General features: G+C 47.0%; 2 protein-coding genes across 2 annotated transcripts; both read right to left on the reverse strand.

Annotated features, from left to right (window-relative positions):
* Positions 1 to 496: 496 nt before the first annotated feature.
* On the reverse strand, positions 497 to 7,009 carry LOC121635802 (major facilitator superfamily domain-containing protein 6-like). The gene is made up of 7 exons (XM_041979140.1): positions 6,782 to 7,009; positions 4,536 to 6,033; positions 3,716 to 3,813; positions 3,067 to 3,228; positions 2,889 to 2,987; positions 2,458 to 2,735; positions 497 to 769 (listed from the first exon to the last, which is right to left on the reverse strand). The coding sequence occupies exons 2-7, from the start codon at positions 6,029 to 6,031 to the stop codon at positions 608 to 610; spliced, it is 2,295 nt and encodes a 764-aa protein (XP_041835074.1). The 5' UTR covers positions 6,032 to 6,033; positions 6,782 to 7,009; the 3' UTR covers positions 497 to 607.
* Positions 7,010 to 7,686: 677 nt separating this feature from the next.
* Positions 7,687 to 12,594, reverse strand: LOC121635729 (reticulon-4 receptor-like 2). The gene is made up of 3 exons (XM_041979041.1): positions 12,022 to 12,594; positions 11,890 to 11,935; positions 7,687 to 10,157 (listed from the first exon to the last, which is right to left on the reverse strand). Exon 3 carries the CDS (start codon positions 10,141 to 10,143, stop codon positions 9,082 to 9,084), a length of 1,062 nt encoding a protein of 353 aa, XP_041834975.1. The 5' UTR covers positions 10,144 to 10,157; positions 11,890 to 11,935; positions 12,022 to 12,594; the 3' UTR covers positions 7,687 to 9,081.
* Positions 12,595 to 18,303: the final 5,709 nt, after the last annotated feature.

Below are 18,303 nucleotides of genomic sequence, written 5' to 3' on the forward strand. Positions count from 1 at the left end.
GGTTAGCTACCGTTAGCTCCGGGTGAGCTCGGTTAGCTCTTAGCTACATGTCCCCCTGTAGGACACGTCTCAATGCAGAACACGTCCCCCTGCAGGACACGTCCATCCTGCAGAAGGACACTGTCTTCCACACCTCTGTCATCTGTAAAGTAAAACCATGTCTGTACACGTTCCGCCTTGCTGCAGACAACACTGAAGTCGTCTTTCCAGAACGTTGTGCATGTTTGCAGAGCTCCGACCGGTTTCAACCAGACATCTGGCTGAAAATTCAGACTTCAGTTTTTCATTCATGAACAGTTAAATCCCCTTGAATGCAGCCGGTAAACCGACCTGATAAGTGGTCCAAGTTCAACTCAACAGCCTGCAGGTTGATCCTGGATCATCACGGACCAACTCGGAGCCGCAGACGTTGGATGACTGATGGAAACCAGCTGCAAAAGATCTGAGCTGCAGTTAAAATACCATGAAAGAAGAATAAAGAGGCACGTTTTCCATGTGAAGGCCAACACGCTGGTTTTACTACAATCTACAAATATTTACAGTCCTGATTCCACACAGCAGCAGCTTTTACATTAACTGGGACAAACTGGTTATCTTGGGAATGAAGTCAGTGTGTGTTTTGTCTTTCTGAGTGTGAGACAGGGTTCGTTTGGTCTTCGTTAGAGTCTGTAGGAGGCGGGCGGGTGGAGTCAGAGGCAGATTCCAGCTGGTTGCCGATCTGGTTTCTGTGCGCCGCAATGTGCTCGGCCGTCGCCTGCTGGTTAGGTTCCTGGAAACGAGAGGAGGACATGGTGACGAAGACTGGTAGACAAACGGGAGCAGCAGACGTAAACAGAGAGAAACGTCCTCGATATCTGAATGCTTCACCTCCACACCTGAATGTTTACTTCACCACCCAATCCGGGTTATGGGCCAGTAAACCTGTGAACTAGTAAACCAGTAAACCATCAGAAAATCCTGCTAGCTAAACAGCGACGTGCCTCATATGCAAGGCTGAAGTTTCCAGAGGCGACATGAACGCTGGCAGGTTTACCAGCAGAGACTTTATAAGCATTTTGGTTGGAATCACGTGTTTGTTGCCTTAAAGGAAAAGAGCAACGAACCGCAGCAACAAAACACGCAGGCAAATGCTTTAAAAACATGAGCAGAAAGCCGCCGCAATAACAGACGTCTTAGAATTCATTGTCCTGGACTAACAGCCCGGTTCTTGGTGGGAAATGTTCCCGTACGTCCAGTTTCAGGATCGTTTCAATAGAAATTCTTTGATCCAAGTTTATTTACTCGATAATTAAACCGTTCTGTGGCCATCATGGATGTCACTGTTAATAAAACATGAATTATAGAAATAAATATCACGGCCGTCAGAAAGAAGGCGTTAACAGCACAAAGTCATTAATCGTGTTCATTTTTAACCGGAACTAACGCTCCCTCATCCCCCACACTTCCTGAAGAGGCTCAACCCCCGAACTCCTTCATTTAAAGAAAACATGTTTCCTGCAGGTCTGCACTGATATGCTCCTCCTCTCTCTCTCTCTCCTGCTGTTCTGTGATTGGCTGTCGGTGATCAGCTGATCGGCTTCTCTGGTGCTAGCACCTCTTTCTTGTTGCGCTTGTTTCTTCCTCATGTGAGAAGGAGAAAACTTGCGTTTCCTGGTTCGTCTTATATTTAACCCAAAGTATTGTTACTGGACTCACTAGCAGCAGTAAAACATGATCAGCCTCATGTCCATCCACAGCGCTGTCACGTGAAGCTGAAGAATGAACCAGAATTTATAGACCTCTTAATAATATAACACTGGTATCGGATCCGTACTCGGTATCGGCAAATATACCTCAGCCCCAGGTATCGGAATCGAACATCCCTAAAGCCGTTGCAGCAGCTGGACCGCGCTGCCCCCGCCCCCGCTAATCCAGGATTTTCTGTTGCTGCATCGATGCAGAATCGTCCATGTTCTCATCTCGATGTATCGAAGAAACCAGTCAGCACCCCTAATAAACACCCAATCAGCTGATCCAAGCCACACCTGGTGTGACATCACCGTGGAGCGACCTCTGCAGGTGTGAACCTGACGTCAGCAGAAATGTGCGTGAATGTACACGCCTACACACACATAAAACGTGATTATTCATGACGTCCGTGAACACATCGTCTCAGGAAACCAGACACCGCCCCCCAAATGTCCTGCTGACAGTGAATGCCTCACCTTTGCTCAGGTGAGAGGAGAAAGCGTCTGTCGGTGGAAAGCAGCAGAAAGAGGGACACCTGAACAACTAGTCTGTAGAAGGAATGATGTGGCTCTTTTTGAATGAGTCATTTTAAGGAATAAATTGATTATTTTACCGAAAAGGGTCTAAATATGTTTTTTAAAAGAGGTTTTTCCTGCCTGGAGGCTGATAAAACAGAATACTGGTGTTCCTGGAAAAGCAGGAGGATGATGATGATGATGTGGAGTTCACCTGCAGAGGCTGATTCTCTGTGGGAGGACGGCTCTCCTTCATGCTCATCAGCTCTCTGATCTGGACCAGAGCGAAGGCAATGGTGACCCAGGGGACACCGGAGAGCACCCATGCTGGCCTGGTCACATCCTCCTGGTCCTCCTGGTGTTTGGTCTTCCTGACGGGCAACAGGGCGGCCGAGCAGGCGGGAACATGGTTCTGGCTTTGAACCAGGTCGATGGTGGCGATGGGAACGGGGCTGGAGGGAACCGGGATGTTCTCTGCCAGAATTCTGTCCTCTGAAAGAAGACGGTCTGAGATTAGTTGGGTTTTCAGGCCAAATTACCACAAAGCTCAGGGAATAAGGTACAATCATAAAGAAAAGTCCTTCCGTTAAAGAGGTTAAAGCTGTTTATCATACTGTAAGAAAGACAGTGTCTGGATGTCCCCACCTTTCCCTTCAGTTTCTCCACTCAGACTCTGGATGAAGGAGAAGATGAGGAGGATGAGGAGTGAGGCCATGCCGATTCCTCTGAACGTCTCAGCAGCACCTGCAGAGACATGAGACAGCGTCTAGAGACACCTGAAGGACCAGAAATGCGTCCACTATCCAGCTGGGCTGCATCCTACCAAAATAACCCACGAAGACTCCGCCCACCATTGCTCCACATCCTCGGCCCAGACCCAGGTGGAGGCCCTGCAGGATCCCCTGGGCCGACGTCCTAAGAGCCGGAGGGACGGCAGCGCTCAGGAAGGAGATGCAAGCTGCCCAAACTGAGGCATGAGTTACACCTGGAGGACATTCAGAGCAGAGACAGGGACAGGTGATGTTAGGGACAGGTGATGTTTGCAGGTGATGTTTGCAGCTGGAACACAGGCAGGAAGATCCGGGGCTGGACTCTTCTCTGCTGACTGTATCTGTAGACATGAAGCTCAGCAACGTGTTTATTCTGGAGGCGTCGTTGTTTTCTCAGGGTGGACTTTTCAAACAAACCCGTACAGCAGCTGCTGCTCATGCGTTAGTTTTACCTGGTGGAAGGGGGAGGGGCGGTTGACCTGGACTCATCTACTTCAGCACTCGTCTCATTTACAGAACAATATGGATGACAGATTTAAGCAAACCTCAGACCCGGCCTGTTTCAGACCAGTGATCCTGACACGCCTCCATTAGATGGAAACAGGAAATGGAACAGGCCAAACTGGCCAATAGCAGCAGCTGTGTGCAGTGAGTCATGAACAGCCCGACTGGGTCTTCTGGATCACGTGCTGCTGTGGTTACCTTGAAGGACCTCCATGGGCAAGACGGTCCAGGCGTTCTGCAGGTAGGAGATGTACAGGTAACGGGCGGTGTTACAGGCCAGGCCGATGTACAGCACCCTGACAGGACAAACAGGGAAAAGATTAAACATCCACTTCTATCAATAAACTAAATACAGATATTTACGTTTAGTTTCTCACAAACATTCATTCTTCTGGTGATGGGGTCTCTCTCTGGGTCATTTAGTCCCAGAAATATAGAAAAAAATGTCAAATATGTTAAAAAAAAAAAAAAAGAAACACTACCTGGTACTTTATTAAGATCCTTTAATGAGGTTTTTCATTCTTTTAGTGACGTTTCCCTGCCTGTGACTGGAGCGTTGACACACATTAGGACCAGTCTGAAACAAACATGAACTGGTTTTGTCCGGTTTATAACCTCTGGTCAGAGTCGATCTGGTAGCTCAGACGTTTGCTGGCTTTTAGTTACTGAGTCATGACAAGCACTCAAACGTCTCCCAGCAGAGCGACGGACAGATTCAGCACCACCTTCTGTCGGCTTAGGAGCCATTTCAGAGAGGAAAAGCCGTCCATGTGTGCAGCCTGACATCTAACACCCCCTCTCCCCCTGATTCTCCGACACAGAAACCCCGAGCATCAATGGCGGCATTGTCCCGGAGATCAGCGCCCACTGGACGCAGCTCTGAAAGCAACGAGGCGGTGACGCTGCAGCACGAGCACGATGGTGATGTTAACTTCCTGACAGTCCAGGGTTTCCAGATAAATACACATCATTTCCCTCCCACCCTGCTGCCCAAACAGGAAATGACCTCACCACTTACCTGACGTGTCCCACCAGCTCAATGAACTTGTGGCTGGTAAAATAAGCGCCGAGCTCAGAGATGTGGCTGAGGATGGAGCAGACCCCGAACAGCGTGGTGGTCCCCTTCAGGTCCTCCAGGTGCCAGTACAGGAAGCTGAAGACGAAGCCATAGCCGAAGCCCATGAACCAGGCGACGAAGAGCACGGAGCTGTAGCGGACTGTGCACAGCAGCTTCAGCAGGTCACCGTAGTGGAAAGCCTGCTCGCCGTCCGAGCCAGTGGGGGTCTGAGGGTCCGAGGAGCCAGAATCCGGCGGCGTCTGAGGGCTCGCCACCTCCTCCGTCACGTCCGGGGGCTCCTGCCTGAAGTCGCCACCATTCTCAAAGTAAAACTGAGTGGCCACGCAGAATGCCACGCTCATCAGGACGCCGAAGACGATGAAGGCGATGCGGTAGTTGTGCAGACGGTAGTCGGGGGGCACACAGCCGGCATCCACGTGGACCGGGACGTGGGTGTGGTCGATCCAGATTCCCACCAGCAGCATGGCCAGACCCCACCCCAGAGACCCCCACATCCTCTGCAGGCCGTAGCGGTCGCGGGCTTTTCCCAGGTACTGCAGGGTGACGGTGTCCACGATGGTGACGGCAGGGGCGCTGAAGAACTCGCCCATGATGACCACCAGCAGGATGAGCAGGAAGATGGTCTCCACCTGATCCTGGTTGTAGGTGATCTGGTACTCCTTCTTGGGTGTTGGAGGGGGGGAGGTCACAGTGGTGGTGGTCTTCTGTACGGTGGAGTTTGGCATGATCTCGGTGACGTTAGCTGACGTCACCAAGGTGCCGGGAGCTGATGTAGCGTTGGGATGGGTGCTTAGCTCACGCCGGTGGAGGACGCCATCAGAGAAAAGAGGACCTCCTGGAGGATCAGGGAGGTCCAGGATGCTCCGCTGGCTTCGGGTGTGGTTGATGGATTTGGTCTGACGCGTGATGTTGCTGAAAGGTGTCGTCATGGGCGTCGCCGGTGTCCCCTTCTCCACACAATTCATCTCGGCTTGTTTGACGAAGCCAATGCCGCCATTGAAGACCAGCCAGCAGAAAACAGAGAACAGCAGCACCACCTTCCCCTTCCCGAAGCGATCCGCCACGACGCCCCAGAAGGGGGCGCTGCAGAACTCGATGAAGTAGCGGATGCCGACGAGCAGCCCGCTGCGGCTGGCAGACAGGCCCAGCTGTTTGTAGAAGACGGCCAGCAGGGGATGCAGCGAGCCGTAGGCGGCGTAGAAGAAAAAGTAAAAGACTTTGGAGACGAGGAGATGGCTGTTGATGCGGAGGCACATCCTCTCGCAGCAGTCCATGGAGTCAGGCGGCACTGGAGGCGGCGGGGTGCTTACGTGGGGCGGCGAGCTGTCGCCATGCTGCACCACAGACAGGGTGTTAAAGGGCTCTGCCAGCACATACTTCCTCTTCTGCTCCTCTTCATCATCAGTCAGGATAGCAACCTTGTCGTCAGCCGCCATATCTGCAAGATAAGAAAATGAAGCAGGTTAATCTGCTCAGCTTCTCATGTCTACGCTCAGAAGACCAGAACCTGAACAGGTCAAAAACAAGGAACCAGGTGGAGAAACCAGGAACCAGGCAGAGAAACCAGGTGGAGAAAACAGGAACCAGGCAGAGAAACCAGGTGCCATCAGGGCGTGGACACCATGCTTTTACCTCGATTCGCCCCCTGTGCCCAGCGGGTCAAATACCTCTTTTAAAGCCCAGCTTCAACTGGGTGAACTGGTGTAACTGGGTCAGTTTGAAGCAAATCTTCATTTTGATCCACTTCAGGTTTTACAGCAAACTGAACCAGAAATTCACTTTTAAAGCAGTCGGTGAGTTTACGACATAAAACCTGAGCTACTTGCTCAGGTAGAACTACTTAACTAGTTTACAGCTAGTTTACAACAGAGAAGCCTCAGCAGGCCGCTGCAGGTCCGCGGACCAGAGATCGGAAACGCTCGCGCATCCCTGATGAGCTGAAGCGGAAGTATCTGACATTTTTAACAAAGAAAGAGTTTATTTTAAACCCTGAACAAGGAGACTCCGTTAAAACATGCGTAAATCAGCCTGAACGCAGGTATTTATTCATGAAACGGCTCAGCGGACGGAAGTGACTTTTTTATTTTCTTTTTCCGGTAAACTTCGTTAAACCATTTCAAGATGATTAAAAGTCCTCAACGTTAAATAAGCGAGAGATTTAAAGAGCAAGTGAAGCGGTTTCTTACCTGTTCAGGTCACCGCGCCCATTAAACTATGACTGCGCAGTTTCTTCAGACTTTCCTCCGTCCGACATTTTTATTTAAACCGGTTTAAATTGTTCCGTTCGGTGACCGGAAGTAGATAAAATCCACCTGCAGAGAAAATGTTGGTGTTTCAGAAGGAAAAGTCTTTCCCCGGCCCGGCTTTCTTTGTATAGAAAACAACAGCTCATCAGAGATCCACCTGTCCTCGCTCAGACGTCACACGTTAAGTACGTCATCACCACCGGTACTACTTCTGGTCAGAACCTCCAAAATAAACCTCGTTTATGAGCGTGTTCGCTACTAAAAATCTGATTTTACCTGAAACAACAGAATTGTAGGAAGTTATCATTTATTCCTTTTATTATTATTTTGCCCAGTTTTTAACAAGAACCGTTACTATGTTTAGATGAGTCAGCAGAAAAACACTGATAAGATAATCAGAATCATCAATTTCATTGAAGGTCATTTCTTCATGATTATTTGTATACCGTGTATATATATATATATATATATACAGTGTATGTATGTATATACATTTGTATGTGTATGTCTGTGTGTCTGCAAACTAATCTTTTCAAGTGTTGTGAATGGAAATAATATTCACAGCCATGTTGACAAATGCACAGGTTAGTTTTGTCGTTGGATTAAAAACTCCAGCTTTACTTAGTTAACTTCCGGTTTTTGTTGGTGGTGAATTTTGACTCTTTGACGCCACAGATTGACCCTCCCGGATCGTCTCTACTGGTTCAGTTAGATGGAAAAAAAGAAAAAAACATCTCAGTAACTTATGTTGCTGAGATGTTATCTTGACGTCATTTAGACAATTAATAAATGAAATAATATAATGATAGAGAACATTAAACTGAATTTTAATGACTTTACTGCAAGCTTCACCATCCTTTCAGAAACAATGCTGTAATGAAAACTGTGTGCAGTTACAGATGGATGCAACACATCACTAATATAGATTTATAAAAACAGAACAAGCTCATCTGAATTTCTCATATTCACTAGTGAAATTCTAAAAACATGTTTTACGTCTCAATGTTTTGTCCTGCAGATTTAAACAGACGTCTCAGCTTCATCCTCAAACAGCAGACATAAAAAAGTATTTAGATGTGAGAATGTTCTTTTCCTGACTTCCAACAGCAGGTTTGTCGTGTTTTGTGACACTCTCTCTCTCTCAGGGTCATACAAAATGGCCGACAATCAGACTCGAGTTCAATCATTTCACAGAACACATTTTAACAGCTTCTCAGAAAGGAAGCTTTTTTATTTCAGTTTTACCTTCAACGTGAGCTCCTGGAGTCCCGGGGAGGCCACTCATTAAGACTCTGCAGCTGGGGAAGAGACTCCCAGCAGAGCGGCCAGCTTGGTACAGGGCTAGTGACAGGCGCCATTGAGGGAGGTGGTATTACACAACATTAATCACTTAATACATCCTGTTTTTAATCATCAGTTCGATCAGTTTCCAGGCAAAATTTGTCGACTGAAAACTTCACCCTTTAGGCCTTGTACAGGACTATTTGATGCAATTAAATGTTTGTTTTACTACAAATCCAAAATGCTAACAAAAAAGTTGGTTCAGTCAGTTCATGTAGTTTTGGGTTGTAAAGGTTTTTTCACTGCAAATTAATTTATCCACCAGGACATAAAGTATTTAAATATACTACATTTAGCCCTGTACTTAAAATGTTTTAAGAATAAGATGACAGTTGAATGATTTGTAATAATTTAAACAGTTGACGCAACTCATTCTTATGATGTCATAAATGGACGAGCAGCACTGTACCAAGATGGCCGCCCAATCGGCACGTCGCTCCAGCAGCCAGCAGCGTAGGATGCAGCATCTACGTATATATGTCTCTGTTCTGGAAGACTTCATAAAGACGTCCAACCAGGAAGAAGCTGTCTGGTGAAGACCACGGTTTACAGTGCAGTGACTGCTTCTGGCCTGCAGGGGGAGCCATAGACCTCCAGTCCACCTACAGCTGTTTGTACCATGAAGGGTTTTCTGTGTAAATATAAAGAATATTAACACAAAGGTGATGTTTTCTAAACCTGAAAGGATATGAAGAACATTCCCAGCCCAACTACAGCTGTTAATAATTATTTTCAAGGTCTTAAATCGGTTAAAACTCCCTAAAGCAGATGTTTAAAAGAAGCTTTTGGGTGTGAAACATGTTGGAAATCCTTCGCTAAATGAACTCTGGGATTAGAAATGTCCCTCCAGGCTGTGGGATTAAAGCAGCAACAGTTGCCTGGAAAGAAACTGATGAGTCTCAGAAATCCGACTCGTCTGAAAAGTCTCCCTGCTGCGTCCAGTGCAGCCCCTTCTTCCTCTTCTTCCTCTTCCTCTCCCCCATCAGCATGGCGGCCAGCACGGTGGTCACCACGGTGACGGTAATGATGAGAACGGTGACGGTCTCAGCGATGCACAGCTCGGTCTCCACCTCCATCAGCGGGTGGTCCCGCAGGGCGGGCGGCTCCGTGCAGGTCAGGTTGTAGTAGTCGTCCAGGAAGAGCCTCTGGATGCTCCGCAGCTTCCGGAAAACTCTCTGCAGCTCGCAGTCGCAGTTCCAGGGATTTCCCTGCAGCAGGATGTGGCTGCTGTAGCTGTGGATGTTCAGGAAGGTCTTGAAGCAGACGGAGGACAGCTGGTTGTGGGCCAGGTCCAGTAACATCATGCTGGTGAGCGGATTGAAGACGGCCATGTCCATCTCCTTGATGCGGTTCCCGGCCAGGTTGAGGACCTCCAGGGCACGCAGCATGGAGAAAGTTCCGCTCCGTAAGGACGTCAGCTGGTTGTCCTGCAGGTGCAGCTGCCGCAGGGTGCTCATGCAGGCGAAGGACCTCACATGGATGGTTTGGATGCTGTTGCTGGTGAGGTTCAACTTCTGGAGGCCGTCCAGGTGCAGAAAGCTCCGGCTGTTCAGGCTGGCCAGCTGGTTGTGGGCCAGCTGCAGCTCCCGGAGGTAGGTCAGGCCTACAGAGAAGCCTTCAGTCAGGCCGGAGATCCGGTTCCAACTCAGGTCCAGTTTCTGCAGGAACTCCAGATGAGCGAAGCTGCCGTCCTCCACCAGGCTGATGTTGTTGTTCTGCAGCAGCAGCACGCGCAGCTTCCGGTTGCTGTTGAAGGCGTGTTGGGGGATGACGGAGATGAGGTTGTCGGACAGGTCCAGGAGTTCGGTGAAGGCGGAGACTTGGCTGGGAGGCTGGCTGAGGAGAGCCCGGGAACAGATGGTAAACTTCAGATCTCCCCGACAGTCGCAGCCTGGATCGCAGGACGTGGAGCCGGAGGAGACCTCCACGAGCACCAGGAGGAGGAACCCTGAAACCTTCATGGCCCCAGCCGGGTCTGAAACAGCCAGAGATGGTTTAACATTTACTGACAGGAAGAGGATTCAGAAAGACCAGATAGACAGGAAGAGAAAAACTTGGACCAAGTTGCAGATGAAACAGTCCAGACAGAGAAGAGGTTTTTAGAAGGAAAAGTGGCGTAGCTGGATGTCAGGACCAGACATGGAACCACGTCTCTGAGACATGGACGCAGCATGGACGGTGTCCTCGGTCTCCGGGAGGGAATCTGATCTCTGAACTGCAGAGTTATTAAGATGATTGTTGTATAAATCAGTAAGTGTAATCTAGTCTGAAGCAGACCAGCTTCATACTGGTCTCTGGTGGGATTTATTCGCCTCCAGCTGTGGGTCTTTTAGTAAATCTGAGACGTTTCTCAGATAAAACTCTACAAGCACTCGGCTCTCGTGCTGGTGTGGCGTTGAAGATTGTCCTAAAGAAGATCATCGCGGAGCGTCTAATCCGCCCTGAGCTCAGATTAATTCAGTCCAGGCTGCAGTCGTTGATTAAACCAGCAGCTTCCAGCTCATTTACTCTAGAAAGTCATGTTTTCCTTCGCTAACAGCTGAAACCGCTCAGTTCTTTATACTTTATTTAGTTATCAATAATTCAAAAGACACAGATTTCTAATGATTTCAGTTAGAGGTAAAGAAATAAACTCGGATCTTTCTGTTTTACATCTTGTTTCTCTGTTATGATGAATAAGAAGTTATTTATGAATAAACCATCATGTCATGTCTTCTTAATGAGCTCCAGCTTCAGATCTCCTGCAGGGAGGAAACCAGTTCATCTGGGCTCCATACTGACCTCAGATCAGCAATAATCCACCAGAGTTTCAGTTCTAGATCAGGACCACCAACCCCAGTCCTCGAGGGTCCTGCAGGTGCTGGAAGTTTCCTACCACAGCAGCGGACTACATGATCTCCAGTCTGCTAACGACACGCTCGTCTGAATCCGGTGTTGCTGCAGGAAACATCCAGCACCTGCAGGACACCGTCCCCAAGGACCGGACATGGAGATCCCTGGTCCAGGTCTAGACATAAAATCCACTTTAGCTGTTACAATAATGAAGATGATGAAGAAGGAGGATTTACAATGAATGTTGGTGGTGTCATGTGAATGCTCTCCAGTTACTCTAACTTCCCGCTGCGTTCAGGGACATCAGTTCATCTTCTAATTTATGTCATTAGAATAAATGACATACGTGGTTCTCCACGGTTCCATGTTTTAGGGTCTCACTGGGAAGGTTCTCCACAGTTCCATGTTTTAGGGGTTCCTGTGATTCACTGGAGTTTCGAAGCTTTAGAAACGACTTTATAACCTTTTCCAGGCTGATAGATGTCAGTTACTTTCTTTCTCATTTGTTCCTGAATCGCTTTGGATCTTGGCACGACGTCTGGCTTTGAGCATCTTTTGTTCTCACTGACTTTGTCAGGAAGGTCCTCTTGTGGTTCTGGACTGACAGCAGGTGTGGCAGGAACCAGGCCTGGGCGGGGCTAGAGAACCTGAACTCAGGTGTGATAAACCACAGTTATGGTTTAATCACTTTTCCACACATGGCCATGTAGGTTTTTATTTTTATCTTTTTTTATTTAAAAGCTGCATTTTGTGTTTACTGGTGTTGTTTTTTTTGATAATCTGAAAAATTTAAGTGTGCAAACGTAAAGAAATAAGAAACCAGGAAGGACAAACACTTTCACACCACTGTCTTCATATCTGGCTGTATTTCTTACTTTTTACACGTTTTCGATCAAAAATGTCCCGATTCGTTCCAAGTTCCTGAAAAATGGAAAACAAGTTACAAGGAAATGTTTTCCTCCAACAAAGAAAGTTCAGAAAACAAAGTAGAAACTTGTTTTTACCTCCTCTGAAGCCAAAACGATACGAGGTAGAAGGCTCAGATCCACGTCAGGCTGGATGACGAGGATGGAGGATAAAAGCTGCCAGCTGCTCGCTCATCTGCAGCAGGACGGAGGCCGACTGATGACTGACACAGCAAAGACGAGAGATGGAAAAACATGCAGAGCTGGTCAATTATTCACCAGGCTGGGCGGAGCTGCGGGAGGAGGAAGCAAAACCTGGATGCCGAGCGGAGACGTCTGATTGGCTGCTGGCAGATTTCCTGGTCTGAGCCCTTTTACTCAGAGGGTCATAAAAAAAGTTTGATTTACTTTCATGTTTAAAACATTTTTCACGTTTTCATGAAAATGAAAAGAAAAAAAAGAAAATCAACTAATGAAAAATGACTGAGGCACTGAAGAAGATAGAAGATAAAAAGCTTTATTAACTCATGGCTAATCTATTAAAAACACATCCACGCCAACGCGTTTCAGCCTAAGGGGCCTTCATCAGGGCGAGTGGCAAAATGTTTGTCTGGCAGCTTAATTCTTGAATATATAGACAATCACCAGCAGCTGCTCTGTGTGGGCAGGTAGACGGTCACATGGTACCCGTGACCTGCCAATGATAATCACAGTCAGATTCTTTAAACAAAAAACAGGTTAACACAGCAAAATATAACAAGATTCAACAGATATGTATAGAAACATCATATATCAACTAAAAAATAAATAGATATGGTTTATTTCTTCTTCAAGGAACCACAGATTAATCAGTTACAAAGAAGGAGAGAAATCCAGTTCCCCATTCAAACCTGGTACTGTGTCGCTTTTAGTGTGTAAACCCAAAATGCCTCTTTGTAAGAGTTTTTAAGTCTGTCTCCACCTCTAACTGGGTTTTCTACATGCTCTATTCCAGATACCTTCAATGAATTACAGTTACCATGGTTAGCATCCAGATAGTGAACAGCTGTAGGATGTTGTAGGTTACCGGTTCTAACTGCATGTTTATGTTCAGCCAACCTTGCTTTTAATTTGTGTTTTGTTCTTCGATGTAGAAGCAACCACATGGACATTCTGGTCTGTTTACTACATATGAAGTATTGCAGTTAATAAATGATTTAATGTCAAACGTAGGACTGGATGATACGTCTGTAAAGTAGTTAGCATTAATCATGTTGCTACAGTGGTTACACACTTGTGGTTTCCTTTAATGGTAGACAGCCAAGTTTTTTCTTTTAAAGGGGCAAGGTGACTTTTAACCAGCTTATCATTTAAGGTCGGGGCTTTTCTCAAACTGATGGTTGGAGAGTCTGGAAGAGCTTCTCTAAGGACACTGTCACTTTTCAATATATCCCAGTTTCTTTTAACAATTAACAATTAGTTTAACTTGATTAGCTTCGTTGCTGTATTTAGTTACAAAGTCAACTTGATTAGAGTTCGACTGGTCTTTTTGTTTAGGGACCAGCAGCTGTTCTCTAGGGAGACTTTTAGCTTTATTGAAAGCTTTGAGTATAGTTTGTTGTTTATAACCTCTATTTTTAAATCTTTGGCTCATGTCTTGTGCGTTGCTTTCAAAGACCTCAGCCAGTGAATTCCAAACAAAAGTTGATCTGTACAAGTTCCATCGTAACCTTCAGCTGAAAGTTTGGTACCACACGACTCCCAGCCAAGCCGCATTTAGCTCTCATGTACAGCGAGACACAATAAGAACATCATTCAGGCCTGTCCTGGAGCAGGTCCTGGAGGCTATTCCTGAGCACACGGACCAGTTTTACTGTGGGGGAAGATATGTGGTGGCTAAAGGAAGAATAGGAGAGACATTGGTAGGTCTGGTCTGGAGGAAGGACTTGAGGATTTTCCTGAGAAAGGAGCGACAGTGCCCTCTGCTGGACAGAGAGCAGAACAACACCTGCTGCAGTAAAATTAACCTGCTGTGTGCAGATTCTGTAGAATCTCAGCAGCTGAGACTTTATCAGTTATGTTTAGGATGGAAGCTGGTTTTCTGTAGAAGAGCACCAGTATCAGTAAGTTTTAAAAAATACTTTTAAATCCAATTTGTGGGTCTGTGGGAAATTATTTCCTTTATATGTTGTGTCTAAAAAATCTATGGCGTGTGTTTCTGGTTGATTTAAGTGAAATGGCTGAATTATGATTATTCCTGCTTATTCCTGATTAGTCCTGCTCCGAGTGGGTCCCAAAGATGTCTTCCAGGAACCTGTAACAGTGTGAGGGCTTTTTCTCACAGCTTTGCAGGACTGAAGTTTCCCAGTCTGCCATGAAGATGTTAGCGTAAGCTGGAACTTCTTCCCCATCGCTGTCCCTTCTTCTGTAAGTAGAATTTCCATTAAACTCCTTCGTTTCTGTTTAAGTTCACTTCCAGCAGCTGCAGCAGCTCTTCATCAGGTTTGCTTTGTTGGGGCATTTCTAGAAAATCTTTTAACTGCTTCAGTTCCTTCCTCAGTGTCCATGTTTGAATACAGACAATATAAAATTATTCAGTATCCATAGTGAATAAAATACATTCTTCTGGAAGTTCAATCTGTTTAACTTTATCAATAGAATCATAAGTATGTTAACAGAACTCGCATGTTTGGTGGAAAGAGGGTTTAGAAAGTAGTCTACGTACTCGGCTGTGTGATAAGTCTCACTGTTACGCTCGGACATGATGGGGCGTCCAGGAGGGACCTGAAAGGGGACCCGGCCGCTTGGAGGGCTCCTGGTGGATCCTGGGCAGCATGTAAAACAGTCTCGCCCTCGGTTCTGAGGAGCCCAACAAGTAGTTCTTCTGCTCAGAGTTCATGAATTTCTTAAGAGTGCAAATTATCAATAATTTCATCAGTTTTAGGCCCAGTTCCCAAATAAAAAGATCTTTCAGGTTTTAGATAAAAGGTCTTCTCATCCAGTTGTCTGTAGCCTTCTTTTAAAAATAGACCTCTGAGATAACATTTCCTCCCCCTTAACCTGCTGGTTTTAGGATAATACTTCTGTTTTTTACCACTTCATTCCTCTGGAGTGACGCTGAGGTTTACGGTGGCTCGTTTTAAAGGATTTATCAAAATATTTCTGACCAGCATGAACCAGGTTGCGTTCTGAAGGTGGAAGTAGACTCAGAGCCGGTGACCAGTCTGATTTCAGAGTAAAAGGTTGAGGGTTTTTATCTCTAGAGTGGACAGCTGGTCTGTGGAATTGTGAATTATAACCCGCAGTGGGAATAAAACTGCGACGTCTGCAGAGTAAAGGTGAGTCGAGCTGCAGAAGGTTGAAATGTCTGACAGGTTAAACACCTTTTAACTCCTCCCGTAGAAACGGCTTATGGGGATTCCCCATTTACCTGACCATCCCAGTGCTCTGACATACAGAGACCCGTTTGCAGGCTCACGTGAACATTAATCTTCTCAGAACGGGCTGGGATGTGATCCTCCAGAGTCCGGATGTAACTGTTCAGGTGTTCGAGGATCAGCTGTTTTCTGTGGGGAAAGCAGGAGAGAAGTTTATGCCTGAGCATCGGGAAGATCTCCTCCGCTGTCCTCATGGACTTCTTCTGCTCTGAAACTGTTGTCTTTCTTGTCTTTCTGAGACCTGTTGTTGATGCCCAAAGAAAGGATGAGTTTATCCACAGTGACATTACATGTGGCCTTCCTCAGCAGGTTCTCAGCATGAAACCATTCATCACCTGGAGAGCTGTAAATCTGAACGTCAGGCGCTTGAAAAGAAGCGAGTCTGGCAACATTGGAGTCCCCCAGGATGACCCACCTCCGCCTCATGAGAAGTTCCTGGAGCTTTCTTGGTGTGTTAGGACGTCTCACGCGTGAGCATCTGGGAAGATCTGGTTGAGGATCGGAGCAGACTTCTCCATGAAGAGGCGAGTCTGGATGCTGGACCTGAGTCTGGTCAGGTCAGAGGCGTTCCCCTGGAGGATGCCAGAGGGGCCCAGAGGCACCGTCAGGTGGGCTCTCAGGCTGTGGGGAGAGGCAGTGTACCTCTGCGAGGTGGATTAAATTCTGTACCACTTCAGCAGGAGATGGCTGGAGCTGGGAGGGAGGAACGATGTCCTCTGTGGTGGCAGGTGTACAATGCCGGGTGGGTTCTCTCCTGATGTGCTGCTCCTTGGGCTCCGATGGGTCCAGTTCACCTGCTGGAGGTGGAGCGGTTGCAAGCTGCTGGTCCCCTGCAGCTGGAGGAGGAAGAGGAGGAACAAGAGGAGTATACAGGTCTCCAGGGACAGGGTCCATCTTGGTAGGTGTGGTGGCCTGGTTGATCCTGCCTGGGGGCAGAGCCCGCTCTGTGTAGGCTGGGGGTGACAGGGGTGCTGCCAGGGATTTTGGGCCCCCACTGAAAATGTGGAAATTAGCAATTTTAATGATATTTTGACCATCATATTTGTGAGAAGAAAAACACAACAGGCTACTTGGTAGGTGAAGGACTAAAAATACAATGAAGTTATTTAGACTCAGTTATTTGCTGTAAGACAGAAACTTTATTTTTAAAATCCCATCTCTTTTTTTTAAATACTTAAATAATTATCACAAGATCAATGACTGAAAATACAAAACTTACAGTACGGTCACAAGCAAACCACTGTGGAGATTTACAGCCAAACAACGGCTGCAAGCGTCTTTAAAATGAAATAATCACATTTTAAAAGGTAGAACTTTGTGTAATAAGATATTAAGGAGTGGTAAAGGTGCACTATTGCCGAGTCATGCTTGCAGTCTCATTCACCATCACTGTCCTTACTCAGCGTTTTTCACCAAGAACCAACGTGGAGTTTTCTCCCTGGAAAACCACTTATCAAGTCCTGAAGTCCAGCTTTTTATTCTATCAGCTGTTCTATTATATAATATTTCCAACGATGTAATGTCATGTGTAACAGCAGCACAATCCTTATTTCTGGTGGCCTCCCACTATTTGTTTTACTCAAAGCTGCTTTCAGTGATTTCACCAACAATGTGAAGGGAAACTAATCTACCTCCACGTCATCGTCTCCCTCATGTAGCAACACATGAAGCCTAATTTATCTCCACATCTGTAGACTCACAGGTGAAGCTTTAGATTCAGAAATGTTTCCATAGCAAAGAAGCTTAGTGACACCAATGCCTTGTAACTCAAATGTTTATCATTGAGTTTTAGATGATTTTGTTAGTATTACAATTGCATTGAGAGCCCTTCTGGGCCCCTAGAGTCCTTCCCCTTTACCCCCCTTTTCAGTGCCCCAGGGGACTGATGAGGTCCGGGGCTTGCCCAGATCCGGCTGTCTGGTTCTGGGGATTTGGCTTGGATCAGGTGCTGGTGAATCTGGATAAAGTGATGGGGTTCAGCTCTGCCAGTTTGGCCATGGTGACAGTCTGAGCTTGGTCCAGGCTCTCGGTCTTGAGTGGGCGGCCCAGGTGCCTTTTGGCCCAGGATGCTGCGATCTCCAATGGGCCCTCCCAGTCCTGTGAAGCAAACCATCAACGCTTGGGCCTCCTGATCTATGTTGTCAATATGATGGCCTGAGAGGATTTGAACTGTAGTACGGGCCCACTGATCAGCTCCCGCTTCAACTAACTTCTGAGTTTTTCTGTTTGAGTCAGCTGGTTTCACCACATCAGCCAGATGTGATCTTGTGAAGGGGGGGGGGGGGGTTGTGAAACTTTTTGAGGGAAAGGTCTACCTGACCTACCTGCTGTCACGCGTTTACATAAATGGACTGTACTTATACAGCCCTTTTCCAGCTGTACACCACCTGTCACAATCACACATTCACATCCTGAAAGGCACATCAGGACGCAACATGGGGTTCAGTGTCTTGCCCAAGGACACTTTGACATGTAGTTAGGAGAAGACTGGAATCAGTCCACCGACTTTTCAGGTGGTGGACAACTGCTCTTCCACCTGAGCTACAGCAGCTCATCCCCCATCCTCCATGAAGTGTGTTCCTGTTGGACGTGGGGTTGTGTTGTCAGGAGGGACCCTGACCCGCCAACCTGATGAGCATGTACCCAACCGAGACAGGGCTGGGTTAGGTGTGGGACCTGACCTACGTCCTGTCTTCGGGTGGTGAGGTCAGTGGTACGGGGACGCTCACATAAAGAAACTAAACCAGGGCGAGTTGTGGAACTTTCACCTCGTGATTTGAACACACTTTAACCCAAATTAAAGCAATATCAAATGAAAAAGTAAAAGTTTAGTAAAAATAAGTTTTTGTGAAAAAATGTTTAAGCAATGAAAAGAGGGATGTGATGTGAGGGTGCCTCTCCAAAAGAAAGCCACCAGTCGGGGGTCGGACGGAGCATATCCAGCTCCAACGTTTGGACCTGAACAGGT

The sequence above is a fragment of the Melanotaenia boesemani genome, chromosome 24 (genome assembly GCF_017639745.1).
Source record: "Melanotaenia boesemani isolate fMelBoe1 chromosome 24, fMelBoe1.pri, whole genome shotgun sequence".
Classification (NCBI taxonomy): domain Eukaryota; kingdom Metazoa; phylum Chordata; class Actinopteri; order Atheriniformes; family Melanotaeniidae; genus Melanotaenia; species Melanotaenia boesemani.